The 20,456-nt window shown below is 40.9% G+C and overlaps 1 protein-coding gene across 1 annotated transcript in view; it reads left to right on the top strand.

The window, feature by feature from the left end:
* si:dkey-288a3.2 (protein phosphatase 1 regulatory subunit 37) overlaps positions 1–20,456 on the top strand; it is a 111,858-nt gene that overhangs the window by 59,732 nt on the left and 31,670 nt on the right. The window contains exon 10 of the mRNA XM_049596302.1: positions 307–473. Coding sequence (XP_049452259.1) covers positions 307–473 — 167 coding nt within the window. The remainder of the gene's footprint in view (positions 1–306; positions 474–20,456) is intronic.

Here is a 20,456-nt window from a genome sequence, read left to right as displayed (position 1 = left end):
GTGTGTCTAGTACTCAGTCATTCATTGTAGTGCAGGCGCAGCCAAAGCACACCAGTGTCACAGCAAGAAGACAGCAAACAATAAAAGTCACATGCATAAAAATAAAACACTGAGACTGCTGCCACAATTCACAACCGGAAATGTGTAACACTTTGACAATACCAAACCTAAAAACTGCAGTCTAGACAAAGTAGGTTATTTAGGTTAGCAAGTCAAGAGAGGTTTTCAATATCAAACTACCCTTGTGACCTGGGCATGCTACTCAGCTAGCCCTCTTTAACTTTTCAACCTTGTCTTTTGGTGAAGGAGCTGTGGCGTTGGCAGAGTTTCTTGCAGAGAGTCATCAGATTCAGCAGCTGGACCTGCGTCAGAATGACGTGAAGGTTGGAGGCCTGATGGCCTTGAGTCTGGCCCTGAGGATCAACCATTCGCTGACTAGCTTGGATGTTGACCACATCCTCCCACAGGAGCAGGTAGGTGCAGCAGCTGTCATTGTAGCAACAGATCTGAATGCTCTAGTATGTGCTTTTTCACTGAATTGTAAGTGGTTGTTCAAATTTGGCATGTTCAGAGACAATTTTAGCCTTTATACGGTGGTGCATGTATTTTACTGTGCTACAGGCTTAGCTCCCAACGAGTGTCTGTCATTTCACAGCTGCTTGATCTCTTGGGGGGGTTGTGTGCTTTGTGATACTGATTTAGCTGATAACAAGAGTCTGTTGTTGCGCAGTGGCTCATTCTTTGGTTAGGGGTGGGTTTATGTTAGTGTGCTACTGGCTTAGCTCCTAAAGAATGTCTGTCATTTCACAGTGGCTCAATCTTTGTTTCAGCTCCCTCAGTGGACACGCCTCCAGCATCTCAGAGCAGAGAATATGTACTTGGTGATTTTTTACTCATTCAAATTTGACTGGATGCTTAATGACATATTTTTCTGTGACAAATTCATTACACGTTTAATTAATTAATTAATTACCCGGACCTTATTTACTCCCTGCAGAAAGTTATTTAGTACACCACTCGTATTTGTACTTTTGCAACACTCTGCAACATTGCCCACATTGTCACATAATTGCCAGTTAACAATATAAAGTTAAACCATCCATACGCCCACAAATCAGCACAAAACATGGATCAGGATTATCAAGATGCCACTGCAGTCATCTGAAACTGTCTCAGACTATATCAATATAGAGAACAATCTTAAAGAGGCTGGCTGTCCTAACACTGCCTAGTACAAATATTGTTTGCCTCAAAATAATATATCAATAGTCTTAAACTAAGACTAAGACTTATTTAGAAAAATAAAACAAAAAACCTTTAAATGTCATATGAACTGCATTTAATGGGCCCTCAAACAAGCTCACTTCAGTCGCTTGCTCTCCAAACCATGGCGTTAACTAGTCAACTAGTTATTGTCATGTTTATAGTTATTACTAGTTATTACATGTTTATCACTAAAGCAGCAGTTATACCTCATGAGGAGGAGTCTCATTTGTCAAATGACCTGTGCCACCTCGAAGTCTGCAAGGACTGTCCATGTCCGTATTATAATTATATAGCAAATAACGACAATTGTTTAATTAGTAATTATAATGTTATTACTACATTTAGGAACAGTAATGTTCTACATGACTGTGTTATACAGACAAATTTAAGGTGATTACAGTAACATATTACACCCAACACAGCACAAGTACCCTCACTGTAAACCCCAGTCCATCCGTGACACAAAATTTAATGTAAATTCTACACAAATTCCCCAGATAGTCAAAATAACATAAAAACGTTAGGCTCACTTGACACAAAAACTCATCCATTGTGAGCTTATCTTAACTTTTTACTAGCATGGGTAGGTGTCACTGAAGGTCTCAGAAAACTGAAATTTGAACATCCATGACATCCATGACATCTCCATCTGCTGCATGTGATAAGACTGAAAACTCCAGAACAGATACTGTACTAATTAGACCTTGTGGTTTGATTGTTCTGTCAACAGGATTATTTGAGGCATAAAAATATTACCCGGTGTTATGAACTGTGATTTGTGTTGCTACAAGGCTGTATATTGACCCCTGCCTGGTGTAAACAGTCCAGACTACTGGTGATGCAGCCTGATAGTAAAATGGATACACTTTGTGTTTTGGCTCTGTAGGCATTAAATGATTGTTGGTGCTTTCATTTAAAATTCCCTTCCTAATTTAGAAAGACGGGGTAGTAGTGACTGAGGAAGACTCATCTTTAATGTCATGTCTTTTGTGATATATTCAGACTCACTCTGGCCGCATTTGTCATTTGGAGACACAAGTAAGTCATTTGTGTCTCATCAGTAATACTTGTTTTTTTGTTGTTTTTTTTTGTTTTGTTTTTTCGTCTACCATCCATGGCTGCAGAGGCCTGAGGAAAACGATGCCATAACTTTAATACATGCCCCTGCTGGATTCACAAAATAATTACCCACACTTGCCATCTGTTTGTCATGATTTTATCTCTGCTAACTTATTTGCATATTAAAGCATTAATTAAAATCTCCAAGGAACGGAATGCTTACTTTAAAATTAACTCTGAAGGCGATCCGTGCACAGCTTCCAAAGTTGTTTTATTTTTGTTTGCAGTGGTTTTCTGTTTGTCTGCGTGTTGTTTACACGATTAAGTCTGATTTTTATGAAATGTCTCCTCTGGCTAAAGTCAAGCGGCAAGATGCGCCAGATTTTGGAGAAGCAGCTTTTAAGAGCCATGACGCTTCTGTGAATGTGTGTCATTAAAGCTGGGACTTCTTCGTCTCCTTCCTCACTTTTTGCACATGCACCAAAGCCTCCATATTGGCGGCTCTGTTTTCATGCTCCTCTAAGCCGCCGAGAGACGTGATTAGCATTTCCACCATTGTTGGGAGTTAGTGTGGCTGGATATTTTAAGGGAATGGTAATAAGGGAATTTTTAAGCTCTGTCAGGTTTTGGAGTCACACAGCTGGGATTTGTCTTGGCGTGGCATATCCAGGTGGGAGGAGTGACGATTGTATTAAAAAGCAAATCTTTCCATCAGAAAACAGCGGGTGGCCAGATCAAGTGTTCTCGCTCAGTCACATTCCCTGGGTCGCCAAGGAATATGTGAAAATTTCATTCTTGTGATGGAAAATAAGTGTGGGTATGAATGTGACTGAGTGACGAAGGGGTTATGGCAGCACTTTGTGTGTGTTTGACAGAGTCGCTCATATGGAGTTTGTGTGTTCCTACATGTGCCTTTTGTATGTGTGTGGCTTTACGGCGATGTGGGGGGTGATTGAAGATGCGCATATTTAAAAAGCGAGAAAAGAAGGTGGCAAGAGGGGAGGAAATCTGGGTCCTCTTGTCTTTGTTTACAAGAGTCTGATTTTTCATGTCTGTTGCCACGCTGCTCCATTTGATCACTGGCCTGTTTGCTGTTAATTATTAATTATTTACCCATCTAAAATATTCATGCACCCTGGCCCTAGTGGAAAGCAATCTTTTCTGAGGGGCAACTTCTCTCTGTAGCCTTTACAAGGTGGAGTTGTTTATACATCCTTATCAGGGGACTCTGTCAACCCAACTAATGCACTAAACTTCCCCCTCTCATAATCATGGGTCGAGGACTAGGGAGCCTCAGCAGCCTGTTTACCTGTTTGACGCTTAAATATTTGGCTTTGGATTTAGCCAACGTGGCGTCCTGTCAGCTGTTCTCCAGCAGAGGAGCTCAGTGATAATGCTGGAGAGTGTCCTCTTCTGAATGTCGACCCAGCAAGGTGTAGCTGTTAGAGCCTGTCTCACTGAGTGATAATTACAGCAGCATGGAGTGTGTTTGTTGGTGTGTGTGTGGAAGGAGAGGCAACAGGAAGGAGGTTCAGTGGTTTGTTTCAGTGGTCCAGTGGAGAGGGGCGACAGGAGCAGTTGTTATTCTTTGACAGGAAGCCAAAAGGACAACAAGGTATTTAATGCTTAAAGGTTAATGGTATTTTTACCAACTTTACTTCTGTTTTGTTAAATAAAGCATTTACATCCTCTCAGGCCACTATATCTGGTACACCTAAAACCTATAGGAATAAAACATTCTTGCACACTAGCTTTTTGCTTTGTGTAGGTCCACATGTTACAGCAGGCCATCATGTACATTTTTCTGTATGTTTCCATTTATTGTGCAACCAGTGTCTTTTAACAGTCACTTTGGTGGCAGGTGTGATTCTGATGGGTAAACAGCTTGATCAGACAGTACATTGGTTTGTGGACAGCTGTTTTGAAGCCTCAAGTTCAGCATTTCACCCGTCAGCATCTTGGCATTTTGCAACCACAAGTGACCATGTTTGAGTGAGAGGGTGGAGCTGTGGTGGAGCAAGGGGTGGAACTGAAGGAGAGGACACTATCAGCAGACAGTCTAGGCCCACCCTTAATAATGCGTAACTTAAAGTCAAATGTAAATGAGTAAGTTATAAACATTTTTTTTTTTAAAATCACCTCCCGTACAGTTGTCTGTGACTCATCTCTGGAGCCAGTGTCAGCTGGCTATCCAAGAACTGTAGTTTTTGGCACTTCTGTGTTGGCTTGATTTTGCAGCCCCAGAGGGTGCTTTGATGTTATTTGTAGAAATATTGTTACAGTTGTTAATGTAGGCTAATAAATGGTTAATGTAATGAATGGCTTAGAACACCTGTAAAGCCAATGCTTTTTCATCCCAGCTCGTCAAATATCGTCGCTTGGTCAGTGAACTTTTAGGTTTACATATGACACCCTCGGTATCCTCCTGTGCCTGTTGTTGAAGTTGTGGGATAGTGTGTCAATTGACACTTGTTACATGCATTGTGTCTTTTCGAGATACATTTGTTTGTTAGATGCATACAGTCTTTTAAACTTACAACACTGGTAAAGCAGCTCATTTTTACATTCATTTCCTTCTACAACAAAAGCACGTGGTTAGGTTTAGAAAAATAAAATCATGGTTTTGCTTCAGTTCAGGGTTTGTTGGACCCCTCCACTTCCCCTCCCACCAACCCCATAGGGACTTTCTAGCTCATTGTATCACCTTGTCACTGGTGGAGTTTCAAACTGATGCCATCTGTTGGTGTTATAAACTCACTGTTGCCAACTCCTCAGTAAGAAAAGTAGCTATTGGCTGTCCTAAAAGTCGCTAGAAGTTGCTAAATGACATCATCGCCTAATTTGCATAATTGTCCATATGCATGTAATTGTAATGGCTGCTATAGGAGAGAGGAATAACGTCGTGGGAGAGACAAAAACTGACGTCAGTCAGAATGATACGTGCTCTCACAACAGAGTCTCCACAAGTCTTCAATAACATCAGAAAAAGTCGCTAGATTTGTCGCTAGTCGCTTTTTTGAAAAAGAGTCGCTAGAGGGGTCTGAAAAGTCGCTAAATATAGCGACAAAGTCGCTAAGTTGGCAACACTGTATAAACTGGCGTTGTTGCATTTTTGTCTGTCACCAAAATCACTGACAAAGCAATGGTATTTGATGAGCTTGGAATGAGAACGGGCTGGTAAACTGCAGTGAAACATGCATAGTTAAAAGTTCCAATGCTGTTGTGCTTGTTTCAGCACTCATGGAACGCCTCTTATGCAATCAAATTGCTGGGTTGAAACTTGCTGTTGTATAATGTGCACTTTTTGTAGTCAAAAATGTGCACATTTAACCTCTGAATATAATGCACACCAGTACAACATCACTAAGTGTGACCTCAGTGGTAAAACCAGCACACTCTCACTCCAGCCTCATCACATACCGTCATTTGGTCATGGACTTTCCACATTGAGATATGGCGTGCAAGGTACCCTGGGTGCGTTGATTGTTGACGTTCTGGGATGCTGTGTCAACTTCATCCTATTACATGTGTTGTCTGTTTTCAAAATACACTTCTGTTTTCACAGAAAATGTACAGTTTGCACACAGTCTCTTTCAAAATAAACTCACTACGTTGGCACAACACCACAAATTGATTTTTTTCTGTTGACAACAAACGCACATGGTTACGTTAAGCCAACACACAAACGGTTGGGTTTAGGAAAAAAAGAACAAGGTTTGGCTTTACAATTGTAGAGAAGCAAACACTGGCCTCCCGGGTGAAAGTTGGTGGTTGTTGGACCCAACACCACCCTCCTGCCCACTCGGGCTTCTGCCACCTTAACTTTCGTTGTTGCCCAGATGTGTTTCCCCCTGACACTACTGGCTCCTGTAACACAGTAACAGCAACCGGCCTTGTATCATGACTGTTCATCCCTACGGAGAACTGTATTAACACCGCTATGACTGTAAAGAATAGAAACATGAACATCATAAAAACAGACTTTTCTGATGCTTTTTATGTACAGCCTTGCATCAGATTGTACTGCTGAAGGCCACCTAATAAAGTGGCTACTGAGTGTATATGACACCTTTCATATTAAAAATATACACTTTGCTGTGATTGCCACAGAGTGGACGTAGGGCCTTGGGGCCCCAGAGAGGTTGTTCAGTATGGTAATCCAGCTTTGTGAAAGTGATTGATTTTTGTCAGTGCAATAAGAGTTTGCCATAGCGAATCTGTGCCAGGCCACTGCCAAGAAACACAAGCAATGCACGTATACAACTGTAATTATGGATTTGTGTCATATTAGTTGTGAGGTTTAAATGCAAACCATTTGCCTCATAAATAATATGTTTACATTGTCATTGTGAGTATGTTACCATGCGGAAGTTAGTGTTAAGCTCAAGCATCGGCTAAATACGGCCTCACAGAGCTGCTAGCTTGGCTGTAAACTCTTAGCCTTGTTGAACTATGAGTGACCTCCAGTGAGAAACTATTGGATGTAAGTTATGACAGTTAGAAATATAGCAAGATTATGGGTGAAATACAGTGACCCTTTCTTTGCTTGAACCAGACCAAAATGAATGCCACTCTCTTGAATCATTGTGATGTTTACTCTTCAGTAGTTTTTCATACTTGAAATATGCAGCCATAATGAGTATTCCTATGGATATCAGATTGCTGTTAATGTCTAATATATGTTGAACAGGTCTGCTGTGGTTAGTCTTTATTTCCTCCAACAACCTTGACTGTTCACGCTTCAGTTTAGTTTACTGGATTTAAATTACATTTCTGTGAATGTGAGAGGTATGGGAGTGACATCTGAGAACAGATACATGTGTTTGTATGGGTCCATGGAGACACACTGCTGTGGGAAATGTACTGTGCAGAGGGCACCATTTGAAGGAGTGTGGAGTCTTATTTTAGGAACAGCGTGAAACAAAGAGGTCTCTGGGTATGTTTTTGGGCACCCTTCCTGTCACGGTCAGTCCCAGTAGGGTGGCTAGGTGACAGGACGACCTGACCATGCATGTAGTCGGCACTCAGGTTTCAGTTGCATCATGATGACACTGGTGCTCTGGGGAACAGAGTACGTAGGCAGACAACAGCAACCAGGCAGAACAAACCTCCCAGCAGTGCCTCAGAGGGCAGTGGAGAACAGCTCCGAGCAAGGGGGGGGGCAGGGTTCACACTGTTACCAGATCAGTCAATCACCTACTGGAACCACACCACAAAATACAGCTCACATAGCTCAGAGAGCATAAAGGAAAGGATGTTTTTAACCACTATTTAACCAAGTGAATCACTTGAGAACATCTCATTTCTCATGACCTAACAACAGATATGCAGCCTTTAATGGAGAATCTCTGTGTCTCTATATGATGTTAAGAGTTTTCACGGAATCAACACCTCCAGTATTTAATCTTAATTAGTATGTGCTCTTGTATTAATTAAAAACACTTTAGACAACAGTATCTATCAAATACAATGGTTAATATTCTATGATGTGTCTGGATGGCTCCCAACCTCAGATCAAACTGTGGCCAAAATGTATGACTAAGGGCCAGATGATGCTGAGTAAGGGATAATGCCTAGTGAGGTGTCCATTATCAGGAATATACAGATGGACCCCATCAGACAGTTATGTCCATGGAGTCCATTCATTCTAGATAAAAGACAACTCAAAGGACATCATTCTGTTTATACCATGGTAACACATTCTCACTCTGACCTCGTCACATATCAACATTTGGTCATGGACTTTCCATGTCAACACATTCAAGGTACCCTGAGTTGTTGACATTCTGGGGTGCCGTGCCAACTTCGGCCTGTATTTCAAAATACACTTTAGTTTTCACAGGAAATATACAGTTTGCATACAGTCAGTACAGTACAATATAGTACCTACAGTACAACACCACAAATTTACGTTTTTTCCTTGAACAAAACACGCATGTGGTTGGGTTTAGGCAACAAAAGCACATGGTTGGGTTTAGCAAAAAAGAACAGGGTTTGTTTTTAAAATCTTAAAATCTGGAAGCGAACACTGGCCTCCTGGGTAAAAGTCAGTGGTTGTTAGATCCATTCACCACCACTCCCACCCACCCTACTCGGACTTCCGCTGCCCTAACTTTTGTTGTTGTCCCACTGCATTTCCCCCTGATGCCGCCAGACATCATTAGATAATAACAGCGACCGGCCACATAGTATGCCAACATGAGAGGACCTTTTTTTTTCATCTGTGTCTGAGGCCAGAAGTCAGTTTTCGAATACTTACAATTGAGACCTGGCTGAGAGTGAGACCACTTGCCAAAGTCAAATACCTTGGTAACACCCAAGGGTTTGACTAAAACCTGGAACAGTCATTGCCATCCCATAATGTTCTTTGGCAACAGAAATGATGTTTACTACTCCAGTAAATAGGACCAACCAAACAATAAATATAATGCAGTCCCTCCAGAATTTTCCGACGTTACGATTGCAACAATTAACTCAGCCCACTCCTGTGAATTCCATGTGCCCTTGCAATTTTGTCCAGTCCCCGCAACTTAACTGGAAATTTGAAAACAGGTAAAATTTCATTTCACTGAAGAGCTGCATGCAACATATTGATCTGCTCAGCCCCTCCCTGCCCCCACGCTCTTTTTATCATGGGACTACTGCTGCACCTGGGACAGAAGATAATTGTTAGTGTCACACTGATAACGTTAAGACAGAAGTAATAATCTTTGGCCCTGCTCACCTAGCAAGCAAATTATAACTGTTTATTGGTCCTCTGGCAACTAAAATCTGCAGCAAGAAATTTAGGCATCACTTTTGATTCTCAGTTGAAATTAAATCATTGCCTAAAACATATTTTACAGGAAAACTCTCCATTTTAATGCCTGATTTGAACTTTTGTGATTTGTAACTTTTGTGTTTTACTTTCTTTTGTTCTGTCTTTGCCTCTGTACGCACTATTTTTATTAGCTTTTAACTTTTTTTTTTTTTTTTTTAAATTACTGTAATGTTACTGTTGTCTTATTACCATGCACTTTGTGAAACACTTGGTAACCTTGTTTAGATAAATGCTATACAAATAAATTTATTATAAAGCTATGCAAATTAAGTTATTATTACGGGATTTGAGCCAGTTTGATGCTGGTGTGAGTGGCATCATAATCCAAACACACGAGACCTCCACAGCTAACCCTGAGTGGGCCCTTTCCTGCAGCACAGAACAGGCAAATTTTACCATCTTTTATAGTGGGGACAATTATCATTTCAAACACACAACTAAAATAACTGACCACTTTAGAACACTGGACATAGATTATATTATTGAATTGAGTGAATGTTGGAGCTTTTTACAAACTATGTAGTGTCATAACTGTTGTCAAGCTGTTGGAGGCCACCAGGCTCTCCCTCACCTGATGGTGACGCTTCGGAGCACACAGTGGTCTTTCTCTAATCTGATGCTAACTCTACTGCCATGTCTGCCTCATCTGTAATCGAGCCTATTCTTCCTGTAGGTCGACATCTTTACAAACAGGAAAGCTTGTTTCATTCCTGTCGACCCCGCTGTCACCTACTACATTTTTATGATGTAACAAAAACTATTTTGGACCAGCAAAGATTTTTTTGATATTGTTTTATTTTTTGCCAATGCTGATTCTGAAAATGCATCACACCATTAGCATCCTTTGTAACTATAATTTCAAAAAATAAATAAAAACTTTTTATTTATTTTTGCGTGATAGAAAACACACCTAAAACATTGCAACATGCATTCACATTTATTTTAGAAAAGCTGCGGTGAAAACAGGCATTTCAGCGTGCAACAATCACAAAAACAGCTTGCGATCATTTGGTATTATGTTTGATAAGACTAGCTAATTATCCAGCCATGTCATTGTCACCAAATCAATATCGAAATTTTCACAAATAGCCATGTGTTAAGTTACTGTCAGCTGCAGTCCAAATTAGCAAGTTGAACAGCCAATGGGATGTGAGCTAATGTGATACAAATATCAGTGAGTTCAGAGGATCATCCTGTGGTGTTCAGAGTATGAGACACTGAAGGACACAATTCAGTGTGGGAAATAAATGGGAAACAAGGCTTTTACTATGTTCCTGTTGCTTTGGTTACTATACTTAGATACATGGTGATACAAGCCAGTGCATTAATTTAGAATGATGGACAGACGGTGTCAGTATACAAGCACAGACGGGGGATTGATTTATTGACTACAAGATGTCTGCTACAATAGGTGGCGATATGCCTCGTTTCAGCTTGTTACTATTGGATCTTTTTCCAGTTGACCTATAACGTCACAGACCAAATAATCAAAATAAGTTAGCTAGCAGCAAACTGGTACCATCGTTGGTAACTTTACAGCTCTGTATATTTCATACGTGCTGTACACTTTACTTTTTCTTCTTTTCTTCTGTCATACATTTCATGGTATTTGACTTCTGGGTCAAAGCTCAGGGCGGAAACTGTGGAGCATGTGCAGGGCGCCTCGGCTAGTTTGGGTCTCATTGAGTACATGCAGGAGTAATTTGACTCCCAGTAGCATTATCTGGGTATGATAGTCCGACTTTGAGAAATTCTATTAAGTACAATTTAAATCGTACTAACATGTTTACATGTACTTTAAAAGTCTGGGTTTAGTCAAACTAACACAATAAAACAATTTTCTCTAATATCATGTGAACATAGTGACTGTGCGACATAGGAACACCATTTTAGTGCCATGATCAAAGATATCGCCACGTTTCCTTCACGTTGGTCATCTTTCCTCCGGAACAGCCCAAAATCACACAGTGTATACTGGGCTTTAGTTATTGTACTTGCAAATTCCTGAACAAATTTTTAATTTTACAGGATCCTTTAGGTCTGGAGCATTTGGGCTGTTGCATGTTTTATCAGGTTTGTCATTCAGTGTTACCTCCAAATTTGTTAAACTATAAGTTTTCCAGTAAAAATACAGATTTCCTATGTGTCCCCAGTAGCAGCTATGGCCCTGATCACGTCGTACTACAGAGATAATCACTCTGAAAACTGTTGACAGGTAGGTCTGTCGATTATCCAGAGTAACCAGGATGATGTTTCTGAAAAAAATAAACTGCTGTTAATTTTTTAAGAGCAATTTTTCACTGGTTGAAGCCCCACCAAGAATATGTGATTTTCTTACCATTGTATTGGGGCAGAAACTTCAGTCATATATCTCAAACCATGGTTGCATAAAACTGAAGCTATCTGCATGGATAGATAACACTTTTTTGTTATTGGTGTTATTGGTGAACTAACACTTAATTTCAGTAAATTTAATTACAAATTTGTGACCCATCCACCTAACCACAATCAAGAGAATCAGACTGTAGAGTTTCCCAAACAAAGAAAACAGTTTTGAAAACCATATTTAAACCACTGAATATGCAAATAAAATGTGTCAAGAAAATTGTCCCATCAGGTTTCCCAGACTGTTTTCAGAGAGACTGCTGTCAAATCAAAGCTGGAAAGCACAGACTAGTTGATATGAGCTTCATATTATCACATTACAGAACCGGAATTTTCAAAGCCACATAACTCCTTTTGTGTCCCTCACTAAAAGTCACTCCAACAGATGAGGGGTGGGGGGGGCTTGAGTTGCTTAGGGGGAGTTGATGGGGTTGGAGGGTGGGGGGCAATCCCCTGTCTCTCTGCAAACACAACAACAACAGCAGCAACACACTCCTCGCTGCACTCCTGATGTATTTTCAGGCAAAAACAGGCATATTTGCCAGCTGTGTAATTTACTGCGGCTCTCATTTGCATATTAAAGCCTTAATTAGCCCCTCTGAGCGTGTGTGTGCCTGTGTGAGTGTTTGTGTGTGAGTGAGGGGTTGGGGGTGTAGAGTAATCACTTGGACGTGTAGTCAGGGGAGCAGAGGGGGGGATCAGCATTTCGGGGTCTGGATTGGGGCCGGAGGGGAGCGGATTCACTTCCCGCCCCGGTTCCCCCTATGGACCGGCTGGTTCTGATATGGAGCGAGGTGGAGCTCTTTGATGAATAACACTCGACATGTCTCCTTGTCATTTTAAATCACTCCCACTCTTCCAAACCAAGAGGTGTGACCTGCACTATCACAGGAAGAAGGGATGTGTTTTTTATCCTCTCAGTGAGTGGAGGTGATGGGAAACTGACAGTCAGGGGAGTAGGTGGGAACAAGGAAACACTGCACTCTTTTTAAAGTGTTCACATTGTCACAGTCAAACTGTAACACAACTTTAACATAGCCACACTTAGCACATAGTGTTAACAAGTGTTGATTGGAAGCCTCTTGAAATTTGATTGTCCCTCAATTTCCCCCTCAAGTAGCTTCAAAGTTACATATTTAAATTCTATAGCTCCTTGTTTAGCAATTCACTGAAACTGATCCACACAACCAGGTTCAATTATAAACCTAAAGCTGTGCCCACCATTACATTAAACTACAAAGTATTGATGTTTTATGTGTCATTTATTTCCCTGTAATGCACTTGATCTCAAATAGATTTAAAAATACAGTTTTGTGGGTTTCAATCATACAGTAAAAAGTAAAATAGTTCAACATTTAGGAACATAATTGCCTTCTTCCTGATGCTGACATGAAAAGACTGATACAAATCTCATATCAAAGTAAACAGCTTAAGCCAGTTCAGGCTGTTCTCACAAAGTTTCGTATGGTTTTCCTATGAAAGGCAATGCACCCAAATTCGTATGTATCCCATGCTTTTTGAAAGGCTGTGATCATGTGACCAATGCACTGACAGCAGTAAACAAGGAGGTAGTCCCAAGCGCTTGTACGGAGCCAGGTTGGGGTAGTGGATTGGTCACAAAAAACAGACTTTCGCCCAGGACTTTCCCCTGGAGTCGTGTGTTTGGATCCGTGTGAACTTTGAGTGAACTTAGAGTCTTTTTGAGGTAAGACCTCACCATATTTCTTTTCCTAAACCTAATCTCAGTAACTTTATGTTACTTGAGTAACTGTATGTTAAAGACATAACATTATTGGTTGGGTGCAGATTTGTAGGATATCATACAAACTGTTGTGCAACACAAAGCTAGGGCTTCTGTCTTCCCCGCCATTATGTCATGACCTCATATTACCTTACCTTACATGCCACGCAAATGCAGTATTTCGCCCTAATTACGCTGGAATTTCCCACTATAGCAACTGGAGATCGTGCATGAAGCTTGATATTTTGATCTCAACTAATAACCATAACAGCTAAGGGTTCTGTCCTCCTTGTCATCATGTTGTACTCTCCTAATGGTGTCATTATGCAATGCTGTGTGTGCTAAACAACAATGTGTTTTCACACAGTTTTGCACCATACAAACCATGACGCAAGAGGAATGAGGCCCTTCTTTTCATTTGGTCATAAAAATTAGCACATCTCAAAGAACTAAATAATGTACAGAGTTAGAATAATGGGGTGTTAAAAATATTGTTCTTATCTTTCCACCCTGATTAAAAACATTGACAATTTTGATCAATTACTATGGTTTATTGACCTACATATCTTTTTACCTCAGGTTGCACAGAACTTAGAGTTATGAAGCATTTGAAGATACTTTGAAATGACATCACAATAAGCAAAATTACCAATGTAGGCCCTCGCGGATCATTTCTATTGCAGAAATCAAAGGGTTAATATGTGCACAGACACACCGTCATTGCTTTCTCCTTGATACAGCTCTGGGCAAATGTATTTCCTTATATAGAGAAATAGGGGTGTGGCAGTATGCTGATTGCAGATAGCAGGCATGCGCCTTTCAGTTTAGAATGATTCTGATTCACTGCACGGTGCTTAGAACAAAATCAACCAGTGCACATGTGTCATGACTTATTTTATGCACTGAGTACAAGCATTTCAATGCACATATTAGTGAATGAGGCCCATTGTCTGTCTGTATAATACTGCATAGTATTATTATTTATCTGTCATCCACAGAGTGAGCCCAGCTAACATAAATGTACAGTTTCAATGTTGAAACTAAGTTGCTCTATCAAAACTTTATTCACTTAGCAGCTTTGCAGACACACACCACACAGTGTGATTCGACGTTTTTTTAAGGAGACACAAGGTGATTTTATGCAGAAGAGGCTTTTCTCAGTGGTCATAGCCCAGTAAGTGCACATTCCCCATTCAGACATGCAAGATGCTCGCTCAAACAACTTGGCATAATGACCAAAACACTGGAAGTTCTGCAATTGATATGGACCTCTTCTGCATAAGGGGGCATATGTATATAAGCTCCGCATAAGTGGGGGTATCGGATCGCATCGCCTTTCAACAGGCATGTCCTGAGGCGCCACGCTCAAACAGTCACCCATCAGCAGCTGGCAGCCTCTCATCTGACTACCATGAAGCCCCATGCGTGTCTATCTCTCTCGCTCCCTTCATCCACAAGCCACGTCCCTTTCACTTTTGAATGGCGGGCTGACTGCAGAAATTGCCCCTGTCCACCATGCGCGCTGAATATTTAACTATGAATATGAAATATCTTGGCAAGACTTCAACCACCTTCAAAAGTGAGAGCCCCTCCAACTCTGTCAGCATATGCACACCCTCCAAGTATCCAACTCGTGGATCGATCATCCCATCCCTGTATGGAGGGGTGTCTGGAGAGGAAGTGGTGAATGATCTTCCCCGGTTGGGCACCTAAGTCACCGATTGAAGGCAAAACTTCCAACACTAAAGCTCTGTGGATGATAAGGTGAGGCATCCCTCAGCACAGTACAGGGTTCTGGTGGAAAGAGGAGACTGACAGAGTGAGGGAAAACATAACAGCTGAGGAGTTCTGCTTTGGCGGATTGCCTCCTTTTGCTTTTCTCTCCATTCACGGCCCTCCCTACATCCCCTCTGCCAGACAACTTTCCCCTCTCCTTCACCTTAATCCACAAAGGGGACAGCTATGCCGATTGCTAATCAATACTGGCCTGTGATGATCAGCACTTAACATGTTTCGTCCCAGACCATCAGTAGGAACCAATTTGTTTATGGAGATTTAATTCATTTAATGTTTAAAAGCCAGACTTGAAAACTTGGCCTGTGTCAGCTCATTGGGTTTGTGTTGCCAACCTCCACAACCCCCTGCTCAGTATTGAAATAAAAAAGGACCTAGATGAGAGGGAAGAAAGTTTGGGCACGTTCAAGGCCACGGTCAAACTGTGCTGTCTACGCTGTGGGCCAGCAAACTTCACCTGATTGGGCCTAAAGAGGAAATGCTTTTATTTGACAGTGTCTTAGCACTGACTTTCAGGATATTCAAATGGTAATGCATTTGTTTAGTACCACACTACTGAACTTTTTTTTTCAGTACTATATCCTTTAAAAGGGTCATGACTTTTTAAATTCCCCCAACTCAAAATCTGTACATTTTGTTTGAGAGAGACTTCTTTCTTTTTCTCTCCTTTCGCCACACCAGCCGTGTTACCGAATGTGACACATTCATTGCTGTAGCTCACAATGGATTTTCCAAATACTCAGAAGGAGTAGCCCCGAAACGGTAGCCCGAATTTACTGAATGGAATGAAATTTTTGCGTGCTTTTCTGTAAAGTTGATGCTGTGAAATGAGACAGTGGAATATCCTTAATCACTGTGGACTTACGTATGAAACAATCATCCTCTCATATGGACAGTTTTCTCTCTGAACCATACCTAAAAAAAGCCCTGACAGAGTTTTAGGTTTCAGATCAAATTTGAGTCATTTTGTTAAACTTCACTTTATAGAAATGTCATTTATTAATTTATTAAGAATTCTGTCCTACTGTCCTGCCTTGCCTGTCCCTCATCCTCTATCCTAGCAACATCCTCCACTGTCGCCCCCCCCCCCAAGTCTGGTCCGGGCACCATGGAGGGGAGGTAATTGGATTTGTTGTCACCTCCACTGGCTGGCAGGCCTGGCCTGTCTGCTCAGCTTAGTGATGAAGACATCAGTGTGACAGGGACCCTGGGAGAGGATCAGCTGGTGTCCTGGACGCCACTAATAAAGCTGTGGTCATGCCATGGCCATGCGGCCACGGCTGCAGCCAGCTGTTACCTCTGCCACCTCTCCTCCAGAGCTAGTGCCCATTCCATAGCTTGGGGAGTAGTGGTGTTGGGGGGTGACATGGTGAATAAAGAGTGGGCAGCCTTAATAAAGCAGATGCCAGTCCCCCCCTTCGCTCTGTCAGAAAGGTCAGAGAAACACTCACCAAACACTCCTCTGTGGTTCCGGGCAATGCTAGCACAAGGCCCCGGTGTCCTGGCATTGCCTGTGACGTACTGTGTCGCTAAGCATCTTATTAAAGCACTGACAGCACTGACAGGCTAGCCAAAGTCAAGGTCTGCAGTTTAGGCTTCACTACAGTTGTCCCCTGGTTCACCCCATTAGGGATCAATGAGTTATGTCCTCAGTGTCCTGCAAAAGACACTGTGTTCAAACAGTTTAATTAATGCAAAAAGAAATTCTAGTTGATCTTCCTACAGATGCTTGCACAGTTTTGAGAATTAGTGTGGCTTAGATATAGAGATGTGAAATATTTCCTCTTGCAGCTTATATAAAATGGGTGTGTAGGGTGATGGCTCTTACAATCATGTCAGTTTAAAGTACAACATAGATAGATGGATTTTTCAGGTAAACCCAAAACCGAGCTCAGAGCTGATCAGATCAGATTGATGGATGAGAGTAGCAGCTGCTGCAAAGGCAAGTGAAAGCAAACTCTCAGACCCAGCCAGTGGCGTAAGGTGGTTACCATGGGCCACAGTGCATGCTATTGCGATGGGCCCTTGTGCATGCAAGTTAGTAGTTATAAGGCGCACAAACACACCACTGGCAACTGTTTATAAAATTCCAAATGAATCTAATTTAGGGAGCGTTGCTACTTTTTCCTTCTGTTCGTTTCTCTCTTGTCTTTTCTTGTTGCCACTTTTATGTTTGAAAGACATGACTACTCGCTGGACTTGCAGATGTGTGCAGTTTAAGTTTAACTTTCACTGCGCTTAGAGTTCTGCTGTTCCATCCGTGGCCACATTACACTCTGTGCTCTGAGAGTGTGGTGCTATGAATAAACTTACAGCATACATTTTCTCATAGCGCTCCTAATGAACGGTCCAGTTCCAAAACTAGAAAATTAATATGTGGCATCAGATATTGTTATAGGCGGCCACCTTGAATAAATGAATGTGTGGGAAACCATGATGGGTGAATGTTGGGCTTTAACAATGGTGATGCATTCACTAATTGCTGTATGCACTGAAGTGAGTTTGATAGCAATCAAACAAACATTTCTATGTCCGTCCATGTTGGATGGAGTTTTTCAGTTTGAAAGCATTAAATGAAATCAATCAATATTCACCTATGGCATTAAAGGACTGGCTGAAATTAGTTAATTAGTACTTTGGAAAGTATATACCGCACTCAAAACTCCTAAACTCAGGGCAAACATGGTTGACCATAGACAATCTGCAGTTAGTGACACCCCCCCCCGCCCCCCCCTCCCCCTTGATAAACCATCACACATACTCCCAAAATCTCAGGTTTATATCCAAGAAGTGAGCTGCGTCTATCTACTCCTTCCCTCCTCTTCAGTCTGCTCTATCTGAAAACACGTGAATTATCAATGGTTGGTAAAAAAAAAAAAAACATACAAAAGGAAACAAACACTCCATCAGAATTTAAATGGCCATATAGGAGGAGAAATGAACAAAATCTGTATGAGAACCAGATGAGTGCTGCATAAGCAATGCATGCGCCCTTAACAAAACAATAGTGGAGAGTGGTCTGTCATTATTTTTTTATTTGCTGCATGTATTGTTGTTGTCTGTACTATGAATTTAAATATAATTAATAAGGAGGAGACATTTAAGTGTATTTCACTTTTCATAAAGCTAGGGAGAGGCTGCTGTCCATTTAATGTTATAGCTGCTTTATTAGATGCTCAGTGGTGAGTACACAGTCCAAACAAGTAAAAAGAAAAAACACACACAAAGGAACTTTCCTCTGCAATTCCTAGTTATTTAGTCAACGCAGTAAACTCTAACTATTGATGCATCAGAGGATACATCCTATTGTTCCCCGCAGGACAGTAAGGTTATATTTAAGGTGCTTTTATTTGTATGATTGAATTTGTGCTCATTCAAAGATAGAGTAATAAAGGATTGGATGATTTTAAAACAGTTCAGTTATTTTTTTGTTTCTCTGGCACAAATTGTTTGAAGAAATAACAACATAAACAAGATGAATAAGAACAACCAAAAAACAAACAAACAAACCAAAAATACTGGTAGCAGCTATCAGCCAAATTGTTATTTTAAACATCAGTATCAGCCCAGAATTTCACTATTGGTGCATATATACATATATATATATATATATATATATATATATATATATATATATATATATCTTACTATATGATGACGAAAACACTGTCTGTGTGTCTGTTCCAAGTTTTTCTCCTCACTGACTTGGTCAATCCATGTGAAATTTGGCACAGTGGTAGAGGGTCATGGGAGGATGTGAATGACGGAATATTACATCAATTGGCCAAAGGAGGGCGCTATAGCAACCGATTGAAATTGCAAACTTTGAATGGGCATATCTCATGCTCCATATGTCGTAGAGACACGAAACTTTGCACAGAGATGCCTCTCCTCACGAGGAACAAATTTGCATCAAGAACCCATAACTTCTGCTTATATAGATTTTCCGCCATTTTGAATTTTTTGAAAAAGACTTAAAATTGATCTCTTCTCAGGAAGTCTGAGCGATCTGCATGAAACTGGGTGAACATAATCTAGGGACCAATATCTAAAGTTCCCTCTTGGCAAAAGTTGGAAAACTTACTAAAACTGAGCTTCTATAAGGCAATGAATATTGCGGAGGGCGTGGCTCATCACATAAAGATGTGATGAGCTCAAGGGTTTCACCGATCACCACGCAACTTTGTAGGCATATGACCACACATAATCTGAGGGGACCCCTCCATTATTGACCCCATCAAACAAAATGGGGGCGCTAGAGAGCTCATTTCTTATCTAGGCCTAACCGCCATATGGATTTTTACTAAACTTGGTAGATATGTAGAACAGGACGCCTCAAGGTGACTGGAGAATTTTAACTCTAATTGGCAACTGGGTGGCGCTATAACAACAGAAAAATGCTTAAAAATGGCTAAAATGCGACTGATCGCTGTGGCTCCCCCTGTGGACCAATGTTTGTTTGGTTTTTTTTCTAATTTTTGGTATGACTAAGTCATGGTATGGTATGCTGTACATAATCACGGAAACTGTCAGTGTGTCATTCTGTCTGTCCCACGTTTTTCTACTCACTGACGTGGTCAATCTATGTGAAACTGCACATAGGCATTGAGAATTGGCATAGGTAGAAGGTGACAAAGCTACCGTTGGGTATGGACTAGTACATATATATGTTTATAAAAGTTCAGTAAAATGCCCAGTTCCTTTTACTAGCCTGGCGTGACAACACATTTCTGTCTCAATTACCCTGAGAGTTATTCATATTCCTTTAGTCTGCAAGGGTCCACCAATGAAAGGAATCAAAAGTGTTTTTTATAAAAATGAATAGTATGTGTGAGTATTGTTTTAACAGGATAAAGTGGTGTTGTGTCAGTTTGCCAGGTGCAGTAATCCTTGAATGCCATAACTCTCTCTCTCTCTCTCTCTCTCTCGCTCTCTCTCTGATGCGCTGTCTGCCGGAGGTAGATCACATGAATGATAAATAATTGCTATGTTATCTGAAGCATAATTTTCTCAAGGGTAATATTCATACTGGTTTAAATAGACAATTTGATTATATCTCTCCATCTTTGCTGAGCGACAGTTTTGTGTGAAAGGGATTTAAGGCCTATCCCATATAGATACCTGTCCCAAATACAGGCCTGTTGATTTCAGTGGTATATAAAATGATTACTTTTAATATCCTCATTATTTTTATCAAATGTTTTTATGTATTTTACTTTATTTCAGTACTGTTGTTTTAAACAAATGTGAACATCAGCCTCTCCACTGTAGTTAAGTGGTGAGACACTACTGTAGACTCTTAGGCTTTCCACCACAAACTGACTGTTGACTGACTGACTGCTGTTTAGCAACCCAAGAAAATGATAAAATATACAAATATAATACCATTTC

This window comes from Epinephelus fuscoguttatus, linkage group LG14, assembly GCF_011397635.1.
Source record: "Epinephelus fuscoguttatus linkage group LG14, E.fuscoguttatus.final_Chr_v1".
Lineage (NCBI taxonomy): Eukaryota > Metazoa > Chordata > Actinopteri > Perciformes > Serranidae > Epinephelus > Epinephelus fuscoguttatus.
The sequence above is the reverse complement of the archived record's forward strand: the minus strand, read 5'-3'. Positions and strand labels throughout refer to the sequence as shown.